This window comes from Platichthys flesus, chromosome 10 (genome assembly GCF_949316205.1).
Source record: "Platichthys flesus chromosome 10, fPlaFle2.1, whole genome shotgun sequence".
NCBI lineage: Eukaryota > Metazoa > Chordata > Actinopteri > Pleuronectiformes > Pleuronectidae > Platichthys > Platichthys flesus.
Genome location: NC_084954.1, coordinates 2,373,629 through 2,392,138, shown reverse-complemented (window position 1 = coordinate 2,392,138; position 18,510 = coordinate 2,373,629). Strand labels below are relative to the sequence as shown.

The 18,510-nt window shown below is 45.3% G+C and overlaps 1 protein-coding gene across 1 annotated transcript in view; it reads left to right on the top strand.

Annotated features, from left to right (window-relative positions):
- fgfr3 (fibroblast growth factor receptor 3) overlaps window positions 1–15,786 on the top strand; it is a gene marked incomplete in the record, with an annotated part of 61,731 nt that extends 45,945 nt beyond the window's left edge. Inside the window, 9 exon segments of the mRNA XM_062397213.1 lie at window positions 6,153–6,301; window positions 6,633–6,754; window positions 6,913–7,023; window positions 7,109–7,299; window positions 7,758–7,880; window positions 8,330–8,400; window positions 10,875–11,012; window positions 11,374–11,479; window positions 12,491–15,786. Of these exon segments, the coding sequence (XP_062253197.1) occupies window positions 6,153–6,301; window positions 6,633–6,754; window positions 6,913–7,023; window positions 7,109–7,299; window positions 7,758–7,880; window positions 8,330–8,400; window positions 10,875–11,012; window positions 11,374–11,479; window positions 12,491–12,655 (1,176 nt within the window).
- Between the last annotated feature and the right edge of the window lie 2,724 nt (window positions 15,787–18,510).

Here is an 18,510-nt window from a genome sequence, read left to right as displayed (position 1 = left end):
TAGATCTTGTAACGTCTCTGAATTTTTCAACCGGCCCCGCAACAACCCATCATCTGGAGCAATATCCAACCCTTCCTCCTCAACTACCACTAGTTCAGACATGGAAGAGGTCAAAACAGGGCCAGAGACCAACATTGGCTTGGCTGGAGAGCTCTTCGGCAGTGGAGACACAGACTCACTAGTGTGATATGGCTTCAGGAGGTTTACATGACACAACCTTGTAGATTTTCTACGGCCAGGAGTTTCAATCAAATAGTTTAGATCAGAGACTTGACGCACCACAGAGAAAGGACCACTGTACTTAGCTTGAAAAGGGGAATCTACCAGAGGCAGAAGAGTAAGTACACGGTCACCTGGGTTAAACTGGCGAGCCTCAGCCCGTTGGTCATATCGTTGCTTCATCTTGCCCTGTGACTTCTGCAGCTTTTGCTTAGCCAGCTCACCTGCCCTGTACAGTTTCAATCTGAAACCACTAACATAATCCTTAAGATTTGGAGGTGGATCCTCTGGCAAACAACCATCTTGCAAAACTGCAAGTGGGCCACGCACTTTATGGCCAAACACCAGTTCATTCGGGCTGAATCCAGTACTTTCCTGGATAACTTCGCGAGCTGCTAACAGCAACCAGGGCAGCCCACCCCCCCAGTCACCCGACAGTTCCGTACAATAAGCTCGCAACAGTGATTTCAACGTTTGGTGGAAACGTTCAAGCGCACCCTGACTTTGCGCATGGTAGGCTGTTGATTTGTTATGCTTGATGTGTAATTGTTTAAGCACCTGAGCAAACAGATGGGATGTGAAGTTAGAACCTTGGTCAGACTGTATGACTTTAGGGATGCCAAATACTGAAATGAACTGAGTCAACGCTCCAACCACGGCTTTGGCTGTAATGCTGCGAAGTGGGTAAGCAGCAGGATACCTGGTAACCTGACACATTACAGTCAGCAAATATGTGTGTCCAGATTTGGACCGAGGTAGGGGCCCCACACAATCAATAATCAAATGCTCAAATGGCTGTCCAATGGCGGGGATTGGCTGTAGAGGAGCAGGTTTAACAACCTGATTTGGCTTGCCAGTGATCTGACAGGTATGACACGTCTTAACGAAAAGAGCAACATCTCTCTTTAAGCGTGGCCAGAAGAAATGCTGCAATATACGGTGGTAAGTTTTACGGACGCCAAGATGACCTGCCACGTCACCATGTGACGTCTGGAGCACTTTATTGCGACAGTTTGTAGGGACAACAACTTGGAAGATTGGCTCTCCTACAGATGCATCACCATGTGACAGCCACTTCCGAACCAATAGCCCATTTAGGAGGAAATAGCACTGGGCAGTATCCCTCACCTCTGATGCTGGCACAACTTGGTCAAACAGCTCCATTAAAGAGGAATCAGCCTTCTGTTCTGCCACTAGCTCAGCCTGAGAACCCGCTAACTGGTCAACCAGCAAAGAATCTGGCAACTCCAAACACTCTGGCTCCACCATCCTCTGAGCATCACGACTGGCAGCACGAGTGACGGCACAGGCTGGGAAAATGTCACCCAAGTGCAGTGGTGTCACAGAGGGCTCTACTACAGTGGGGAATGTAGGGGGCTGCACTACATTAGGCTGACCATCGGCCCACACCTTGTCACCAGCCAAATCATTCCCCAAAATCATATGCAAACCCCCAATAGGTAACTGGGGACGAACACCCACTGACACCTCCCCCTGAACAAGACCACAATTTAGAACCAACCGATGCAATGGGACCGAGAATGGAACCATACCCATCCCCAGTGTGATTACACATCCACCAGTATCAGTCCTGGATGAAAATGGTAACACAGACTCAAGAATGAAAGAATCTAGTGCTCCAGTATCTCTTAGGATTTTAATGGGAACCTGCACCCCACCTCCTACCAAAGAGACCCACCCATCCGAAATGAAAGCAGAGTAGTCATCCTGAGGAGCTACCGGCTTAGTACAAGCCTGCACTTGACCTAACGCCCTGCTCTCAGATGTTATAACTGGAGCAGCCATAACAGCAGGTTTCACCCGACCAGAGGACCTCCTGGCTTTCAGCACTGGACACTCCTTTTTCCAGTGCCCCCTTGCCTGACAGTACCTACAGGTGTCAGAATTTACTACTGAACTCCGCCCACCCTGAGTAAACTTTTGCCGATCTGCCTCGTTAGCTGTTTTTATCTTTTCTGGCCTAGAATAAGTGTCATTTCTATGACCAGCTGCTCCCGTTGTGTCCCAGAAACTTCTGTGTGTTAGAACATACTCATCAGCCAAGACTGCAGCATCTCTCGGGGTTTTTACCTTATGTTCAGTAATGTAGGTAGCCACCCGCTCAGGTACAGAGTTCTTAAGTTGTTCCAGTACCACCAGGTTGCAGAGATCATCAAATGCAACAACTTCAGATGCTGCACACCAGCGGTTAAACTGGGAAGTCAAATCACGGGCCAATTCAGTGTAGGTCTGATTATCCCGCCTCTTCCCAGATCTGAAACGCTGGCGATATGCCTCTGGCACAAGTTCATAAGCTTTTAACACTGCTGCCTTCACTGTGTCATAAACCTTACTTTCTGATACACCTAAAGCAGAGTAAGCCTCCTGGGCCTTTCCAGTCAGAACACACTGTAACAGCATCGTTCTGTCTGCGTCTGGCCAGTCTCGAGCATCTGCTATCCTCTCAAACAGAGAAAAAAATGAATCTGGATCAGACTCACTAAACCTGGGAAGCAGGCGGAGATTATTAACCAGGTCACACTGGGAAGACTTGCCCCCTGAGGCCTCAAAACTATCCACTCTCCCCATATCTGAAAGTTTACCCTCTCTTACCAGCTGTAGTTGATGCTGTTGCATTTCCAACTTGGCACACTCAGTTTTATGCTTTATAGTTTCCAACTCTACTTCCTTTTCACATTTCAACCTCTCCAACTCTAACTGCTGTTTTAACTGCAACTGCAGCAACTCCTTCTGTTGTTCAAATGTTAGAGCTCCAGGATTAGGCACTACACTGGTCACTGGACTGCTTACAGACTGCCTGCACAAAACTCCAGCCTCAAACAGACCATCCCTTAAGCAGGTCTTCACACTCTCCTTTAACTTTATATCTGAAATGTCAACTTCATAGTGCTCTGCTATCCTAAGAAGTTGATCTTTAGTGCACTGGTCCAGCAAAGCCTGTGAAGGATCCTGGATGAAACTCTCCACAAGGGAAGCCATCCTCAAAAACAATCAGCCTAACAAGTTACAAACCTTGACTGAGACACGCAGAAAACCCAAACCTGAGGTTACAGGTGAACAGGAGCCTCCCCCCTTTACTGATATTAACTACAACCATTAAAACTAGCTAACTAACTTATCCTAGTCTTCGTGCAGTTAATGGTGGGGGGTACTTATGCACGCGAAACCAGTGGTGAGAAGAAGGCCACCAGAGGACTGGCAACCCTCTCCCAACCCTAGAGGTGCTCCCGAGCTAATAGCTCTACCCACCTTCGCCGCCACCTAAAGTGATCACCACGAGTCCCCTAAAGGAACCCGCTACCAAACCTAACAGGGGGTAGAAACTCCTGCTCCAACAGATACCAACATACCCCAGATAGGGCTAAACGCAAAGCCCCAGTCAAATCCAATCACCTTCACCACAAACAGAAATGGACCAAATACCTCTCCTTAATTTCCTACAAGAAATAACCAGCACTGACAACAACCTGACATTTCCCCTCCCAGAACAGTTGATGACTAACCAACGCACAGTCAGCTATGTCCAACAACAAGTAGTGTACACTCCAACCAAGCAAACCAAAAACCATTGTCTGCAAGAGGAGGAAGCACACACCAACCTAAACCGGGCCAATTTACCAGTACAGACCAAATTTAAGCTATTTTAATCCTAATACTGTATCCCGGACGAGCCCCCACTTGTCACAAACTGGCTCAACATATGTGACAAGGAGGGGAGACGAGTCAGGATTGAAAGTGCTAAATGAAAAGGTTTTATTATAACTTGAACAATTATATGTACAAAAAGCATGAGGTGTGGAGAGTAGTGGCATCAGTGGTGAATGTAGTGTATGGATGAGTGAGATGTGTGTGCTCCTGTTGAGTGTACAAGGAAGACGCCAAAAAGAACCAAGAACCAAGAACCTGTAGCGGCGTGGAGCCTAGGAGAGAGAGAGAGACAATGAGACCAGGCTGGCTTATATCACCTTGGGTAGAGGCCTAGCCAGGTGTGAGCACCTTGCCCTAACGACCCTCCCTTTCTGCCAACTCCTGCAGGAAGTAATCAGCTGCATGATGCTAGCAGAAAGGGAGGGGTCGTCACAATATTTACATTGTCCTTAGTTGTCCCACGTCTGTCCGACCGGGATCTCCGTCCGGCCGCTGTGGTGGAGCGGTGCGGCCGCTGGACGGCATCACGCCGGTGACATGTGTTCACATTTATCTTGGAGCGGATTCAGCTCGGGGATATTTATGCCCTCCTGCGACTGTCAGTGTTAGTTTTAGATTTCACTCTCGGTGTAACACACACTCGGCCCTCAACTGTTCTGGAGAGGGACATGAAGTGGAGCAGCTGTCTGCAGAGCCGCTCGCGCCTCAAACCTCCGTCGGGTTCGAGTCCAACGCCGAGTTCACACAGGATCCAGCAGCAGCAGGAAAACACTCTCATGTGGGTGTGTTAGCTTAGCTTAGCACAATGACTGGAAACAGGGGGAAACACCTAGCAAGGCTCTGTCAGCAGTGAGATTTATTCACTGCACATTAATTATCTAGACTTTGACACATTTTTGGGGGTAAATATTTGCTTTGTAAGATTATTCAAGGGTAAATTAACCCCTAGTGGCCGGGACAGGAATCAGACCAATGTCCGACCGTGTCCAAGATGGGATCAAGGTTCCTTCAGGCCAGAATAAAGAACTTGTAACTTATCCACCATCATTAACTGAATCCTGGTCCTGTCTCCAGTTTGCTCTCGTATATATAAACTTCTCTCTGAGCTCCTGAGTTTCTCCTTCTACCTCTTATATAATCTTGAGGTAACTACCAGGCTTCAATCCTTTGGTTTCATGTGAGAATCTTTAAAACCCAGATGAGTCGTCTGATCGTCCTTTTGTTCAGATTCGTCCCTGCTCTTAAAAGCCGTCGTGTCAGGTTGTGTCAGGTGAGAACTCTCCTCTCTTTGGAAGAAGTTGTGATCCATCCTGTAAGTCGTGTTCTGCTCCTGCTCCCTGCAGACTCAGGCTCTTATAAGGCAGCGGAAGCTCTTATTGCATTTTTCTCTAATCTTCGCTTCGTCTTCTTTAAAGATAATCTCCTGCTTCGCTTCTTTCTTTTTCATAACTCTGAGTAAATCTCCCATAAACCTCCTGGCATGTTCTATCAGATATTACTTTTCATGCCTCAGAAATTGGTTTTGTTTTTAGTTTCGCTGTTTGTTTGGCTCGGGGGGGGGGCAGGGGGGGGTTGGGTTCACCATCTCAGTGGTTTTGTCATTGTCCCTCTGTTGGGAAGTTGAGGAGTGAGGTCTGGTAAGTGGACATGTTTGTTTCAGGAGCCCACCTGAGGGGCCCGAGCCGGCCGACTCTGACACAGACACATTCATCAGGAGCCAGGCGGGGGGGGGCGGGAGGTGGGGGGGGGGGCCCTCAGCTCGCTCCAGCACTCAAATAAATGGTGTGAGAACGTGGAGCCCACGGGCTTCAGGAGGTGGCGCCACCGAGGAGGAACGAAGCTCGCTGATGGATACAGACGTCCATCCCGTCCACTGCACCTCCTCCCCCTTCATTCATCTTTGTTACCCCCCCCGCCTCCTCCTCGGTGCAGCCGCTGGGCGTCTGTTTGTAAAAGTCAAGCTCCAACACTCGTCCTTTCAGTTTCACGACACCCGTTCAAAAGAAAATACTTGTTTTAACTATTTAAACTTATACTTAAATCACTTCTTAATATATTTATATAAATATTGTTACATTTTTATCGTTCTTTACAATGAAAGGATTCAGTTCTGACCCGAAGCTCAGGGCGAGAACCCGGACAGATAAAAAGCTTTTGTTTTGTTTAGGCTCTTCTGTTTTCCCTCCGTCTCTCTGTTTAACCACCCCCCCCCCCCTCTCCCTCCTCCTGTCAGAGTCTATAACAGTTTGTCTTTTGCACCCAAGCAGGTGTCCTTGGATTCGAACTCCTCCATGAACTCCAACACGCCCCTGGTCCGGATCGCCCGCCTGTCGTCCAGCGACGGGCCGATGCTCGCCAACGTGTCGGAGCTGGAGCTGCCGTCCGACCCCAAGTGGGAGTTTTCACGATCCCGGTGAGAAAGAGCAAATATTCCTCTAGAAAAAAAAGTGTGTTCTGTTTTTTTTATTTCAAGCTTCCAAGCCACATTCTGACAGATAACGTGCTGTTGTCCTTGTGCCGCGATGAGCTGTGATAATCACTTCATCAAGGTCACGTGACACCTCTGTGGTTACTGCACAAACAACTGAATTAACATTTAACCACGTTATGCAGAGAGAGATTAAATAACACTGCTCTACGCTCATTGCAGCAGAAATCCTCTTTGTGAGTCGCTCTGGATAAAAGCATCAGCTCAATGTAACACAATGTAAACATCCCAGCTCATGAAATGGTTTGTGTTCCAGACTCACTTTGGGTAAACCTCTGGGCGAAGGCTGCTTCGGTCAGGTGGTGATGGCCGAGGCCATCGGCATCGACAAGGAGAAACCCAACAAGCCGCTCACTGTCGCTGCCAAGATGCTGAAAGGTGAGCGACTGCTGGGGTTGAACTCCAGGAATGAACGTGGGACGGTGACAGAGAAGGTTTCTCTCTCATTCCGTTTCATTTCTTTCCTCTGTTGTTCTGCAGAAACAACTTTTCCACAAATGAAACCCTTCTTTAATCGTCCTCACTTGTTCTCTCAGATGACGCCACGGATAAGGATTTGTCGGACCTGGTGTCGGAGATGGAGATGATGAAGATGATTGGAAAACACAAAAACATAATCAACCTGCTGGGAGCGTGCACGCAGGACGGTGAGCCCCCCCCCCGGAGGAGCAGAGAGGATCGGTCAGGAGGTAACTGGACCAGTCCTGACTCTGTGGTTTGTGTTGGCTGCAGGTCCGCTCTACGTGTTGGTGGAGTACGCCTCCAAATGCAACCTGAGGGAGTACCTGCGGGCGCGGCGCCCCCCCGGCATGGACTACTCCTTCGACACCTGCAAGATCCCAGACGAGCAGCTCACATTCAAAGACCTGGTGTCCTGCGCCTACCAGGTGGCCCGAGGCATGGAGTACCTGGCCTCGCAGAAGGTACCAGGAGCTCACATGCACTGTTTCATCCTCACAGCTTCAATCTAAACTTCATTAAGGTCCTGAATTAAATAAATAGATGTGGAAAGTCCTCCAGCATGAATGAGCTTTGAAAGGAATGTACCATTTCTAAAAGAACATTTTTCAATCATGGCATTTTGGGGATGGAAAGACGGGGACCAACAAACTGTGTAATGATGTAAATATTATTTTACTTGATTTTAAATTACTCTTTGCAGCTTTGAAGTGAATTTTAAGTGTCGGGCCTCAATGTTCCCTCAATTTCAACTGATTCAAGTTTGAATAATGTTTGACGTTCTGAGTCAAGGTGAATATTTTCCATGTGGGCACGAGTATTAAAGTTTGAGGAGGGGAACTGAAAGTTACCTGCGACACATCAGAGGATGTTTGTGCATTGCTGATGTTTGTTTGATGTTTGTGTGTCCTTCCTCCCTCAGTGCATCCACAGAGACCTGGCAGCCAGGAACGTCCTGGTGACGGAGGACAACGTGATGAAGATCGCAGACTTCGGCCTCGCCAGAGACGTGCACAACATAGACTACTACAAGAAGACAACCAACGTGAGTCTCACACAGCAACATGAGGGAGGGATTCTATCCTCCAGCTTCTCACATGAAAACTCTGACTCTCGCTCTGTAGAGAAGTAGATGTGGTTTCTCAGTGTTAACGGTCAGAGGAGGAAACACATCACTTCGGGCCTGGATTCTGACATCATGATGAATAATAACGATTTTTTACACAAGAGAAAAAAGCTATTAAACAATCATTAGTCATAATGATGCATTGCCTGGAGAGAACCGTCCAGAGGGCATTACCTTTATGCTCAGAGTGATATTGATGTTTTGCCTGGATTGTTAAATATGTTCCCACATCAATTATTAAATATTTAGAGCTCTGTTGTTTATTTAGTGGAGATTTTTCTGTATCTGGAGCTCAGGACAGTCGTGGATGTTCTGTACAGGACGGTTCTGCTGACCCGAGCGGTTCTGTTGTGTCTGTGTTGTTGCAGGGTCGTCTGCCCGTGAAGTGGATGGCTCCGGAGGCTCTGTTCGACCGGGTCTACACGCACCAGAGCGACGTGTGAGTTTGCACAAACCGACCTCCACATGCCAACTGTCCACTGCTGTTGAAATATCACGACGGAGCCTGTTAGCATCAAACGCTGTGTTTGTGCGTGTGAATATGGAATCGTGGCGTTTCCCTTCCCAAAGGTTCTGCCTGCTCGCCGTCATGTGGGCTCTCCTGATAATCCCGAGCCTCTTGTGAATCGCCGGCTCCGCATTCCTCGGCCCGTTTGTTCTCTAATCTCCCGACACGACATCAGAGAGAGACAGAAACCCGGCATCTTACTGTTGTTTTATCAGCGTGAGTCCAACCGGCTCCAGAACCGAGGAGATAAGAGGGTCAGAGGATCCATCAGGGGCTTCAGGGTCTCATCCCACCACCGCTCAAATGACCTCTGTACGACCTCTGATTGCTCCTGTGTTGGCTGAGTCGAGGCGAGAAGGTCACAAAGTTAGTCTGTCTTGTGTTAGCTGCCTGCACCCCCCCCCCAGACAGACGCCGTGTCCCCAGCTCTGCCATCCAAGCCAAATACGGGTCCTTGTCAACACTGGGATCACTGGTGTGATTACAGCAGACTGGGAACAGGCACAGAGGAGAATCAGCCCGCTGTGTTATTTCAGCAGGTCTGGATTAAAGAGTCAATCCTCCCGCCAAACCTCCTCCTCCTCCTCCTCCTCCTCCTCCTCCTCCTCCTCCTCCTCCTCCTCCTCCTCCTTCATACAGTAGTCGCTCCGCAGCCAGTTTACTCTCTCACCCCCCCGAGGGACTCTGACTTCTGACCTGTGATGGTTTTTCATCAAGTAGATTAGGCTCAAACAGACTGAAACACACTAAAAACAGATCCCAGAGCAGGAGGAGCGAGTGAACACTGGAGCCCACACAGGCTCTGACATCACAGCTCCTGCAGCTCCACCACCCTCTGCTGAGCTCGGAGGCAGAAACTGGATTCAATCAGAGCAGCTTCACACATTGTGCTGGAGAAGCAGTTCACCTAGAAGTGACTTGTCATTTCAATTCGTCAGTTCTCCAGACTGTGGAATTCCCCCTCTCCCAGCGTCATGGAGGCTTTTATAAAACGCCGGCGCCGCTCTGGACGCGTGGACGCCACAGAGCTTGTTGCTCTTTTCATTCCGGCGCTCGTGTTTTCAGGTTAGAGCAGCGACAGCGCCTCAAGAATGTGAAACTGGGAAAAACAACTCCAGCGTTTCTGTGGAGTGGATCCATTCAGGTTTTAATTCTGAATTATTTGCAGGACTGGAAGATGCACAGCTCCTGGTATTTAGCCCCGGCACACAGGCCCAGTTTCACTCGAGGAAAATCCAGAAGTCATAGTGGAAAGTTCCCAGTAGCAGCTCCCGGGCTGACGCAGCAGATCAGAAATGCAGAGTTACGCACACGCACCCAGAGTCGCTCTTTAAACGCGACCACTGGATGATGCAGCTCTGGAATTGCGACGTTCGGAAACAATGATGCGGTCACGTGCTTTCACCTCCTGATTCCCATCATCGCTACTGGAGCACGACCAGTTTCTCAGTCCAGTTCTACTGCGATGAGGACAATCAGCTTCCTGTTTATTATTATTATTCCTGAAGCGCTTTGTGATCGATTAGGAAACGTTCCTGAACCAGTCCGGACCCTGAAGACCTGATGATTCTAATGGGTCAGGGATCTGTTCAGACTGGGACGTTCTTCTCAGCTACATCTGTCCTGAGCTGCAGTTTCCTTTTCTTTCCCTCTGAATTTTGGACGCCTCTCTTCCACCACAGTCTCTCTCTCTCTCTCTCTCTCTCTCTCCCTCTCTCCCTCTCTTTCCTCTCTCCCTCTCTCTCTCTTGCCGGCCAGACCAGTAGCGGCTGTTTTCCACCCTCTCGACCGGAGCGTGGATAATCAGATTAGGTTCGCTGGAGCACCGCAGTGAGAGGAGGGGTCTGATTCTGATTCACTGGACCAACGGCCCAACAATAGCTCACTGGGCTAATAGACCGCCCGTTATCTGATCACCTTCCCTCGTCTTTTTTCAAACCTTCAGGAATAGAGAGAGAGAGTGGGAGGGAGGGAGGGAGAAGGAGTTTTCAGATTGAACTGCAGCTTGGCTTTTACTGTAGATACACTTTAATACTATTCAGGTTTTGTTCTGGATTTAAATCAGGGTGTGCACGTGTCTGAGGAACAATACTTCCTGCAACTTGCATTAAAGTCCACCTACATGCAAATACAGGGAAGGATTTATTCTTCTGTACATTTCTGCCCAAATTTCATTATTTTCAGATTGTTTTCAAACATTAAAAAGATAGAAGAATGCATTATTTGATGTTCTTTTCTTTTATTCTCAGCCACATGTAGTAAACTAACCAAACCAGACACTCATTCTGTTAATGTCAGCTGCTCTGTGTTATTCCAGAGGATGAAAGGGTTGTTTCACCTCTAATTTGTGTTCTTTGTGTAATGAGTTTGATTTGTGTTGTTCCTCTGTGTGTGTGTGGGTGCAGGTGGTCCTATGGTGTGCTGCTGTGGGAGATCTTCACACTGGGAGGTTCTCCATACCCAGGGATCCCAGTAGAAGAACTCTTCAAGCTGCTGAAGGAGGGGCATCGGATGGACAAACCTGCAAACTGCACACATGAGCTGTAGGTGTTCCACAGAGAACTCATGAACCTGAACATGACAAAAACAAGCACGGGGGGGGGGTCACAGCTGTACACTTTGGATAGTTTGGACTTTCTGACCAATCACAGGACGTAGAGACAGAACCAAACAGTAGAAGAAGAAAAAAGGAGACAAGGCAGGATTGTTTAAGTTTTCAGCTTCTACGACATCAAGTTTAAACGATTAAAAAACATAATTACTTTATAGTGGCAACGATCCATGACTTTCTAAACACACAAACAAACAAAACAACACAACGAACACAATAACCAGGCTGACAACACGCTGACGTCTCAGATCAAGAAGACGAGGAAACCAACCTGTGCTGTGTGTGTGTTCCAGGTACATGATCATGAGGGAGTGCTGGCATGCGGTGCCGTCGCAGAGACCGACCTTCAGGCAGCTGGTAGAAGATCACGACCGGGTTCTATCAATGACCTCCACCGACGTAAGTCTCCATCCCTCCCTCTCTCTCTCTCAGCTGCTCCTCACTGATAACACGGAAACAGCAGGAAACACAAAACCCTCAATTTCACCTCGGCCCTCACGTTACTCTGAACTTCAAATGGCCTCGTGTGGCAGGAGATGACTTCTCTGAAGGGGAACGCTGTGAAATCAATCAACTGATGAATGGAGCTGCCTTTGTTTTACCTAACGAGCCTTGTCACAAAGGGAAATGGGATATTTGTGTAGCGTTTAGTGGGAGAGGGACTGAAATCAATGATCTGAGATTTGATTGGACTGAAACAAAGCTGGCAGGTCGTCCTCCGTTAGATCAGAGAGAAGCAGGAGTGAATAAATTAGATCTCGACCACATTCTCTGTTTTCGCCAATAAAAAAAAAAGGTATCTGAGAAAGAGCCTAAATCCCTGAATCCCACAAGTTCACAAAGAGCTGAACGAGGCTTCAGACGCTGGGCAGAGTTATCTAGTCCTTGCATATTATATTTCATTGGATCCATTTGTGCACTCGCCCGCAAGCAGGAGCAGCGTTTCAACGTTTCATAGGACGACAACAGAGAGGGATCTAGTTACATAAACCCTCAAAAGAGATTTATTTTACATTTTTATAACATAAACAACGAGATTAACGGAGGGACAGTTGTAATGAACTTTAAAACGTACATTTTAAAGTGAATAAATATATTTTTTGTCCAATTATCTGCATTTCTACAAGTTAAAACCAACAAAGGGTAATTTAGAGTTATGAAAATCCCCAAAAGATTCATGTATAACATCTGCATCTCCTATATATGATAAAACAATGTTCACAATGTCAAAGAAATACAAACAATGCACTTAACCCACATTTAAATACAACTATAGCAGAGATTAAAGTGGATTTTGTAACGTTGTGCTACAATACCAGTGAAAGTATTTTGTTTCTCACCTGATCCCGTGGCCGCAGAGGGGGACATGACAGTGACACCCAGTCTGACCTCTGACCTCTCCTCTGACAGGAGTACCTGGACCTGTCGGTGCCCTTCGAGCAGTACTCGCCCACCTGCCAGGACTCCAACAGCACCTGCTCCTCAGGGGACGACTCGGTGTTCGCCCACGACCCGCTGCCCGACGAGCCCTGTCTCCCCAAACAGCTTCCCAGTAACGGCGTGATCAGGACTTAAGAGCCGAGCTGGGAGCGGGGGGGGTGGACGTCGACCTCCGCTCCCAGTTTGTGACTAATAATCACCTCTCACTGACCCCAGCTCCTCAAGATATGGAAATGAAAAACTCGGCATGCAATACTTCCACAGTGCTTCAGCTCTTCCTCCTCCTTCTCCTCCTCCTCCTCCTCCTCGAGAGACTCTTTAAACATTGAAGGATTATGTTTTGCCGTTGAACCTTGTTTGTGTTCCTCTTTTCACAAATGAAATTATATTTTTGTACTCAGGCCAGTCTTTTTTACGGACAATCTGTGGGGTGAAACCATTCCGTGCCTACTGGGACAAAACACGATCAAAGGATGTAAGAGGAGGGAATGAAGGGAAGACTGCGATTCGGTGGGCGAGGACCTCAAGATTTAGTTTTCCTCTCGTCTGCTCGGAGCTCGCCATGACATTTTTTGCGACCTGCAAGAAAATCTGAAACCAGCAAATGGTGGGACTCGTTCTCCTGAAGATCCTCAACCAGTTGTGTGAGGGTTCACAGCAGGTGGTCAGCAGCAGAAGGATCAGCTGAGCGGAAACAGGCGACTGCTCACGTCACATTTTAGCATTCGGAGAAAAAAAGAAAAAAACGAGTTTTGTGATAATCACGGAACAAATCCCTCATCGAATGTGAGGCGACCTTTCAGGGCCATTCAGTAATAAGTTCAGAGGGTTTTTTAATGTATCTAGAAAAATGATTTATTGTAAATATATAAATGCAAATATGTATCATATTGCTGTTCACAGCCGTGTACTTAAAAGACAAAAAAATAACATGTTTTTAAAGATATTGTTTTAGGATGGAAGCATTGCAATCTAGAAGACACTGTCATGACCGTGTAAAACATTTAATCATTTAAAGTGATACAGAAAAAGGTTTATTTGAATAATTAACGTGTATATTTGTAAAGATATTTATAGACTTAACATGTGGTTCTTAAGTACGAAAGGTCTAGCTTAGGGATTTTAGTACTTTAGTACTGTACGCAAAGATTTTTATTTCTTTTTCTTCTTTGTAACTTATTTTACAACAAAACTGCGACGTTATTTTCACAACTGGCACACTCCTCTAGTTTTTGATCCATCTTTTATTTTTAGTTGTTTTCTTTTCGTTTTGTTTACAGTTTTTAAAGATAAGAATGTACAACAGACGATGATTTTTGAGGGTGGGTTTGATTCGCTCGTCAGGAGGACGGTGACCTCGAGGCTCCTGCTGAGAAGAGATGGATGTTTCCACCGAACTCCAACTCTGTTTTAATTTGTTTTAAAGTTGACCTTTGTGATATCAAAGCAGCGATTGACTCTTGCTGAGCAAGAAACAGCAGCGCTTCGTGATTTCTACCACAGACGCCTTTAGTACAACTGAAGTACTTAAAGACACATTGAGCAACGACCGAGAACAACTGTGGACCAGAAGAAGCCTCCAGAGAAACTGAGTTTTCAGAGTTAATCATTAGATGGACTTGATGTCTAATCACTTCTTAGTGGGAAACATGGACAGATTCCAAATGTTATTAGCATGTTTGCTAGTGTACCTTTTGATAAAACACCAAATCCCAGAATGCAACACTTCTCCCTCCTCGAAATCAAAACAAAGACTTGCTGCAACACTTCATGACACATTAGATAATATGCTAAACTTCTTTTCCCAGAATGCTTTTCATGAGCTACCAGGGAACGTTCTTGGATCCAGAAAACTGTGATGAAAACTTTTAGAAAAACGTTTGCAACAATAGATTTTTAGAGGAAATACATGTTTTTAGCAGCAATGCATTCTGGGGGTTTTGAGTCCATTTAGAATAAGGAAACAAGATTTAAACGAAAATCTGACATTTTAGACATTTCTAAGGAATTCTCCAGATGACAAACAGGATAAATGTTTGGATATGTTTTCCTCTGGAGGTTTTTCTGGAGGCTTCACGCTCGTTTGCAGTCACAGTAAAGTTCACACGGTCGGTTCTCGTTCACACTCACGGTTAAAAAACATCAGCTTCACGCCAGAAGCTGTTATTGTCCTTATGTGCTTGAGTGTTACTAAAAACTAAAAACCTGCCCAGACGCTTGAGATGTTATCGCTGCTCTTTAGTGTTAATACTGAGATGAAGGCCCGCTGTGTGATCCGTCAGTTGCACAGCAAAAAGAAAATATATAGACATATATATATAAAGATATATATATATATATATATCAGCTTGTTTGAGGAGAAAAGTGCCAAATTAGTCTTAAAAGTCTGTTAAATCGTTTATTCTCCGGATCTCTGAACCAAATTACTGCACCGTCGAATGTAGGCGGGCGGAGGTCACATGGTGCAGGGAAGGATCATGGGATGGCCAAATGGATACCCCCCCCCCCCCCCCCCACCACCACCACCACCCCTTTTTGTTTCTATATGCAGTCGTCTCTCCAGCTGACCCCAAGAAAAGCACGAGGGTTGAAATGTTTACAGAGTTTAGCAAAGTAAACGGGAAAGCGACAAATCGAAGGGTTGAATGGAAACAGTGCAAACGCTTCACTGTGCAACGGCCTTACAGTGTGAATACTTAATAAACCCCCCAACCAGTATTTGAAGTACTTATATGAATTCTAAATACAATTTGTATCTTTTCCTCTAATCCACAATGGGATCTTTTGGTTTTCAGCACCAGATTGTGTACTTGTCATGTACTCACACTCTGAACAAGGCCCCTGTGAAGTGAACGGTTGCACAAACTTCATGTTTTGTCTGTTTTCACTAGTTTTGGCCCCGAATCTATGAAGTGCCTGAAATAATTGAGCAAACAAAAAGTTGATCGAATCACTTTCATCATGTTTTGAATGTATAATTGCAAAAAAAAGAGAAAAAAAGAACCCATAGTTTGTTTTGAAGTAGTGCTCACTAAAAGGCAGGTTGTGTTAATTATGTCCCTGGTTTTGTTTCATTCTTTGTTTTGTTTTTTTGTCGAGTGAACAACGGCACTTGTGTAAAGGTTGGATGGATCTAATGAAACGTGTTCTGTTTTATTTATTCTTCCATGCTGGGTAAAAGCTTTCCCTATGGTGAGAGTATTTTTATTCATAGCTCTCTGCTTTTCAGTGTTGTTTTTCATTAAAGAGCCAGACGATGATGATGATGATGATGCAGAGTAGTTATTTTATACTGATATACACCCCCCCCCCCCCTTATTTGAACGCCCTCCCTCATCTTTTTTATGTCTGTGTCCTTGTCGAGCTTTTGAATCTCGAACGAACGACCTCTGTTTCTAACAATCGCTTGATGACTAAACTGAAGAGTGACTGCATGATGCAAAATGATGGAATTCTATTTCCTTTTAAATTAGGTTTACCAACGTTCTTTGAGAATATCATTCTTCCTGTCATCCATCATGATACATCAGCAACACTTCACAAAAACTGCTAAAGCTAATTAACGATTTAACTTTTAAAATTACACTTTGTTCAGATTTTGTTCCCTTTTTTAACCAATACTCGTCACATTTACTTTTCAGCACTAAAACCTTTTAATAGAGGATCTATAAGTGGAAGCTAATTAGCCTAGCTTGCTAATGTTAGCGCTTCACCTAATTCGAAAAGGTTCGTTTTCATCTGGGTTTGTGTGTTTGTTTGTGAGCAGGATTACACAAAAACTACTGAACCCATGTTCACACAATTTAGTGTAGGGGTGGGGTATGACCTGAAGAAGAAACTATTTTCCAGTGGATCCAGATAGACAGACAGAACCAGGAATCTTTTTTCAGTTTCTTTAATATGCAGAGTTTGGGCCGGGCGCCCTCCAAACTTCAGAGCCCGAAATTTTAGTTATTTCAACAAATCACCCAAAACTGTAACAAATGTGTTTCACTGAAAAGCAATAATACAAGTTTCATTGCAGAAAATGTTGAACAAACAAACAATAAAACAAATCCTGGGGTTTCATTTCCCATGTTGGTCTTAATTAAGTTTCAGAGGATAAACCAGTGGAAACCATTGAATTCTAACATTTTAGAATGTTTGTATCATTGGCTCCGATGCAGAATATCAACATATCGGACCAGTTTATCTCAAAAAGATTCCTCTTCATCTTAGATGTTAAAAACAACAACTCGTTTTCTTCTTGTGAACGTGTCTTCTTTGTTATTGAATGGATAAACGTCATGGAGGAGTTTTTACTGTATGTACAGTCGCTCATCGTTCTTTAATCATCGGCCGTCTCCGCTCTGACTCATTTATTCTCTTCTTTTTAAAAACAAAGAGAAAGAGAGGACTGAAGATGAAGCTGGGGGGGGGGGCGTTATCTCTGCTCCTCTGGTGTGGGGGAAACAAACCTTTGCTTCCACGGTTATCGAAAAAATAGATAAAATGCTTTCAAGTTTCTGTTGATCAAATTTTTCAGGGTGAAATGTTATTTTTGTTTTCTCCTTTTCTTTCACACGACTCTTATTCATCCCGTTTTCATTTTGTTCTGCAATTCGACGCTTGTGCAGATTAATCTATCGTGTGAAATTTGAGTCGGGGGCTGTTTGATAGGAATCTTAGCGAGGAAGCAATTATCATTTCAATCAAACAGTTTATTTGATTACATTCCACATCAGGTTCTCTTTTACAATAATCATGAGACAAAATCATGTTTCTCACTCCAACAGAACTAATTTCCCTCCCACGCATTCATGTTCCTGACATTGAGAGGTCGAACTAACCATTTGGCTTTATGTGATTATTTCTTTATTTGTAATTCAAAGATTGCTCATTGCAATTTCTCTCTCTCTCTCTGATAAACTATGCTTTCAGAAAAGGTTTTCAATAAACATGTTATAATAGCGTTTGCTGTCGACGCCATGTCTGTCACCCACTGCATGAATTTGCAAAACAAATAGTTCCAGTGGCAAACCAACAAAATGTGTCCAAACAAAATCCCCAGATCGGACTTTGTGAATCACAGTAAACAAATCAGAAGTGTAGACGTTTATGTAAATGAGACGAAGCTGCAGAGTAAACAGGTCGGAGCATTTGTTTTTCCCGGACTCTCAGTTTGTTCTGTCTGAACATCGTCGGTATCCGGACTCGTTTACACTAGACAAACAAACAGCGGGTTGAAGTGAATCCTGAGAAGGTCTGGACGAGGTCAGGAGACCAACACTGAGTCTGAGCAGCAGCTTCAGTCAGAGTGGGCGTCGGCTGCTGGAAGATGGAGACACGTTGTTACTGAACACAGGAAGTAAACGTACCATCAAAAAACACCGTTTCCTGTTCGGGGGCACAAACGGGTATCAACCCACCGTTTGTGAGTTGCAGTATGAAGCCGCCAGTTTGACATTGTGTCCGGCGCCATCTTGGTTTTTGGTTGCCAGAAGTAGGAGCCATTGGACGGTGGTAGCTGTCAATCACATGGTTCCAACAAGTCCCAAACGCACTGTGCTTTACCGTGTATCTGACTCTAAATGATCATAATTTACTAAATGAACATCAGCTGCATTGAAGAAGACTTGAAACTAAAGATTCATATTTAAGTGTAACAAGTGTAATCGTATGGGGCAACTGCGACAGTCCATGTAATGTCCACTAAAAGTTATTTTTTCACCAAGGAAAGGATCAAATTGCTTTTCTGCATCTTTGCTAAGTTTTAGGAGATATTTGTTGTTGCCTTTGTCCCAAATAGACGTCTTCTTCTGGGAAAAACTGATTTCTAGGTCACGCTATAAGTACTTTAATGGGTTTCTACTTGTTGAAGTGTGTATGAATACAAAGAACCAGTATTACATTCATGTGTGCACTACTAGTAAATCTGAATTATATCTGAAAACACGCCGGCACAGCAAGGGTAAACTGAAAGTAAATATTAGTTCATGAACTCTGAATCA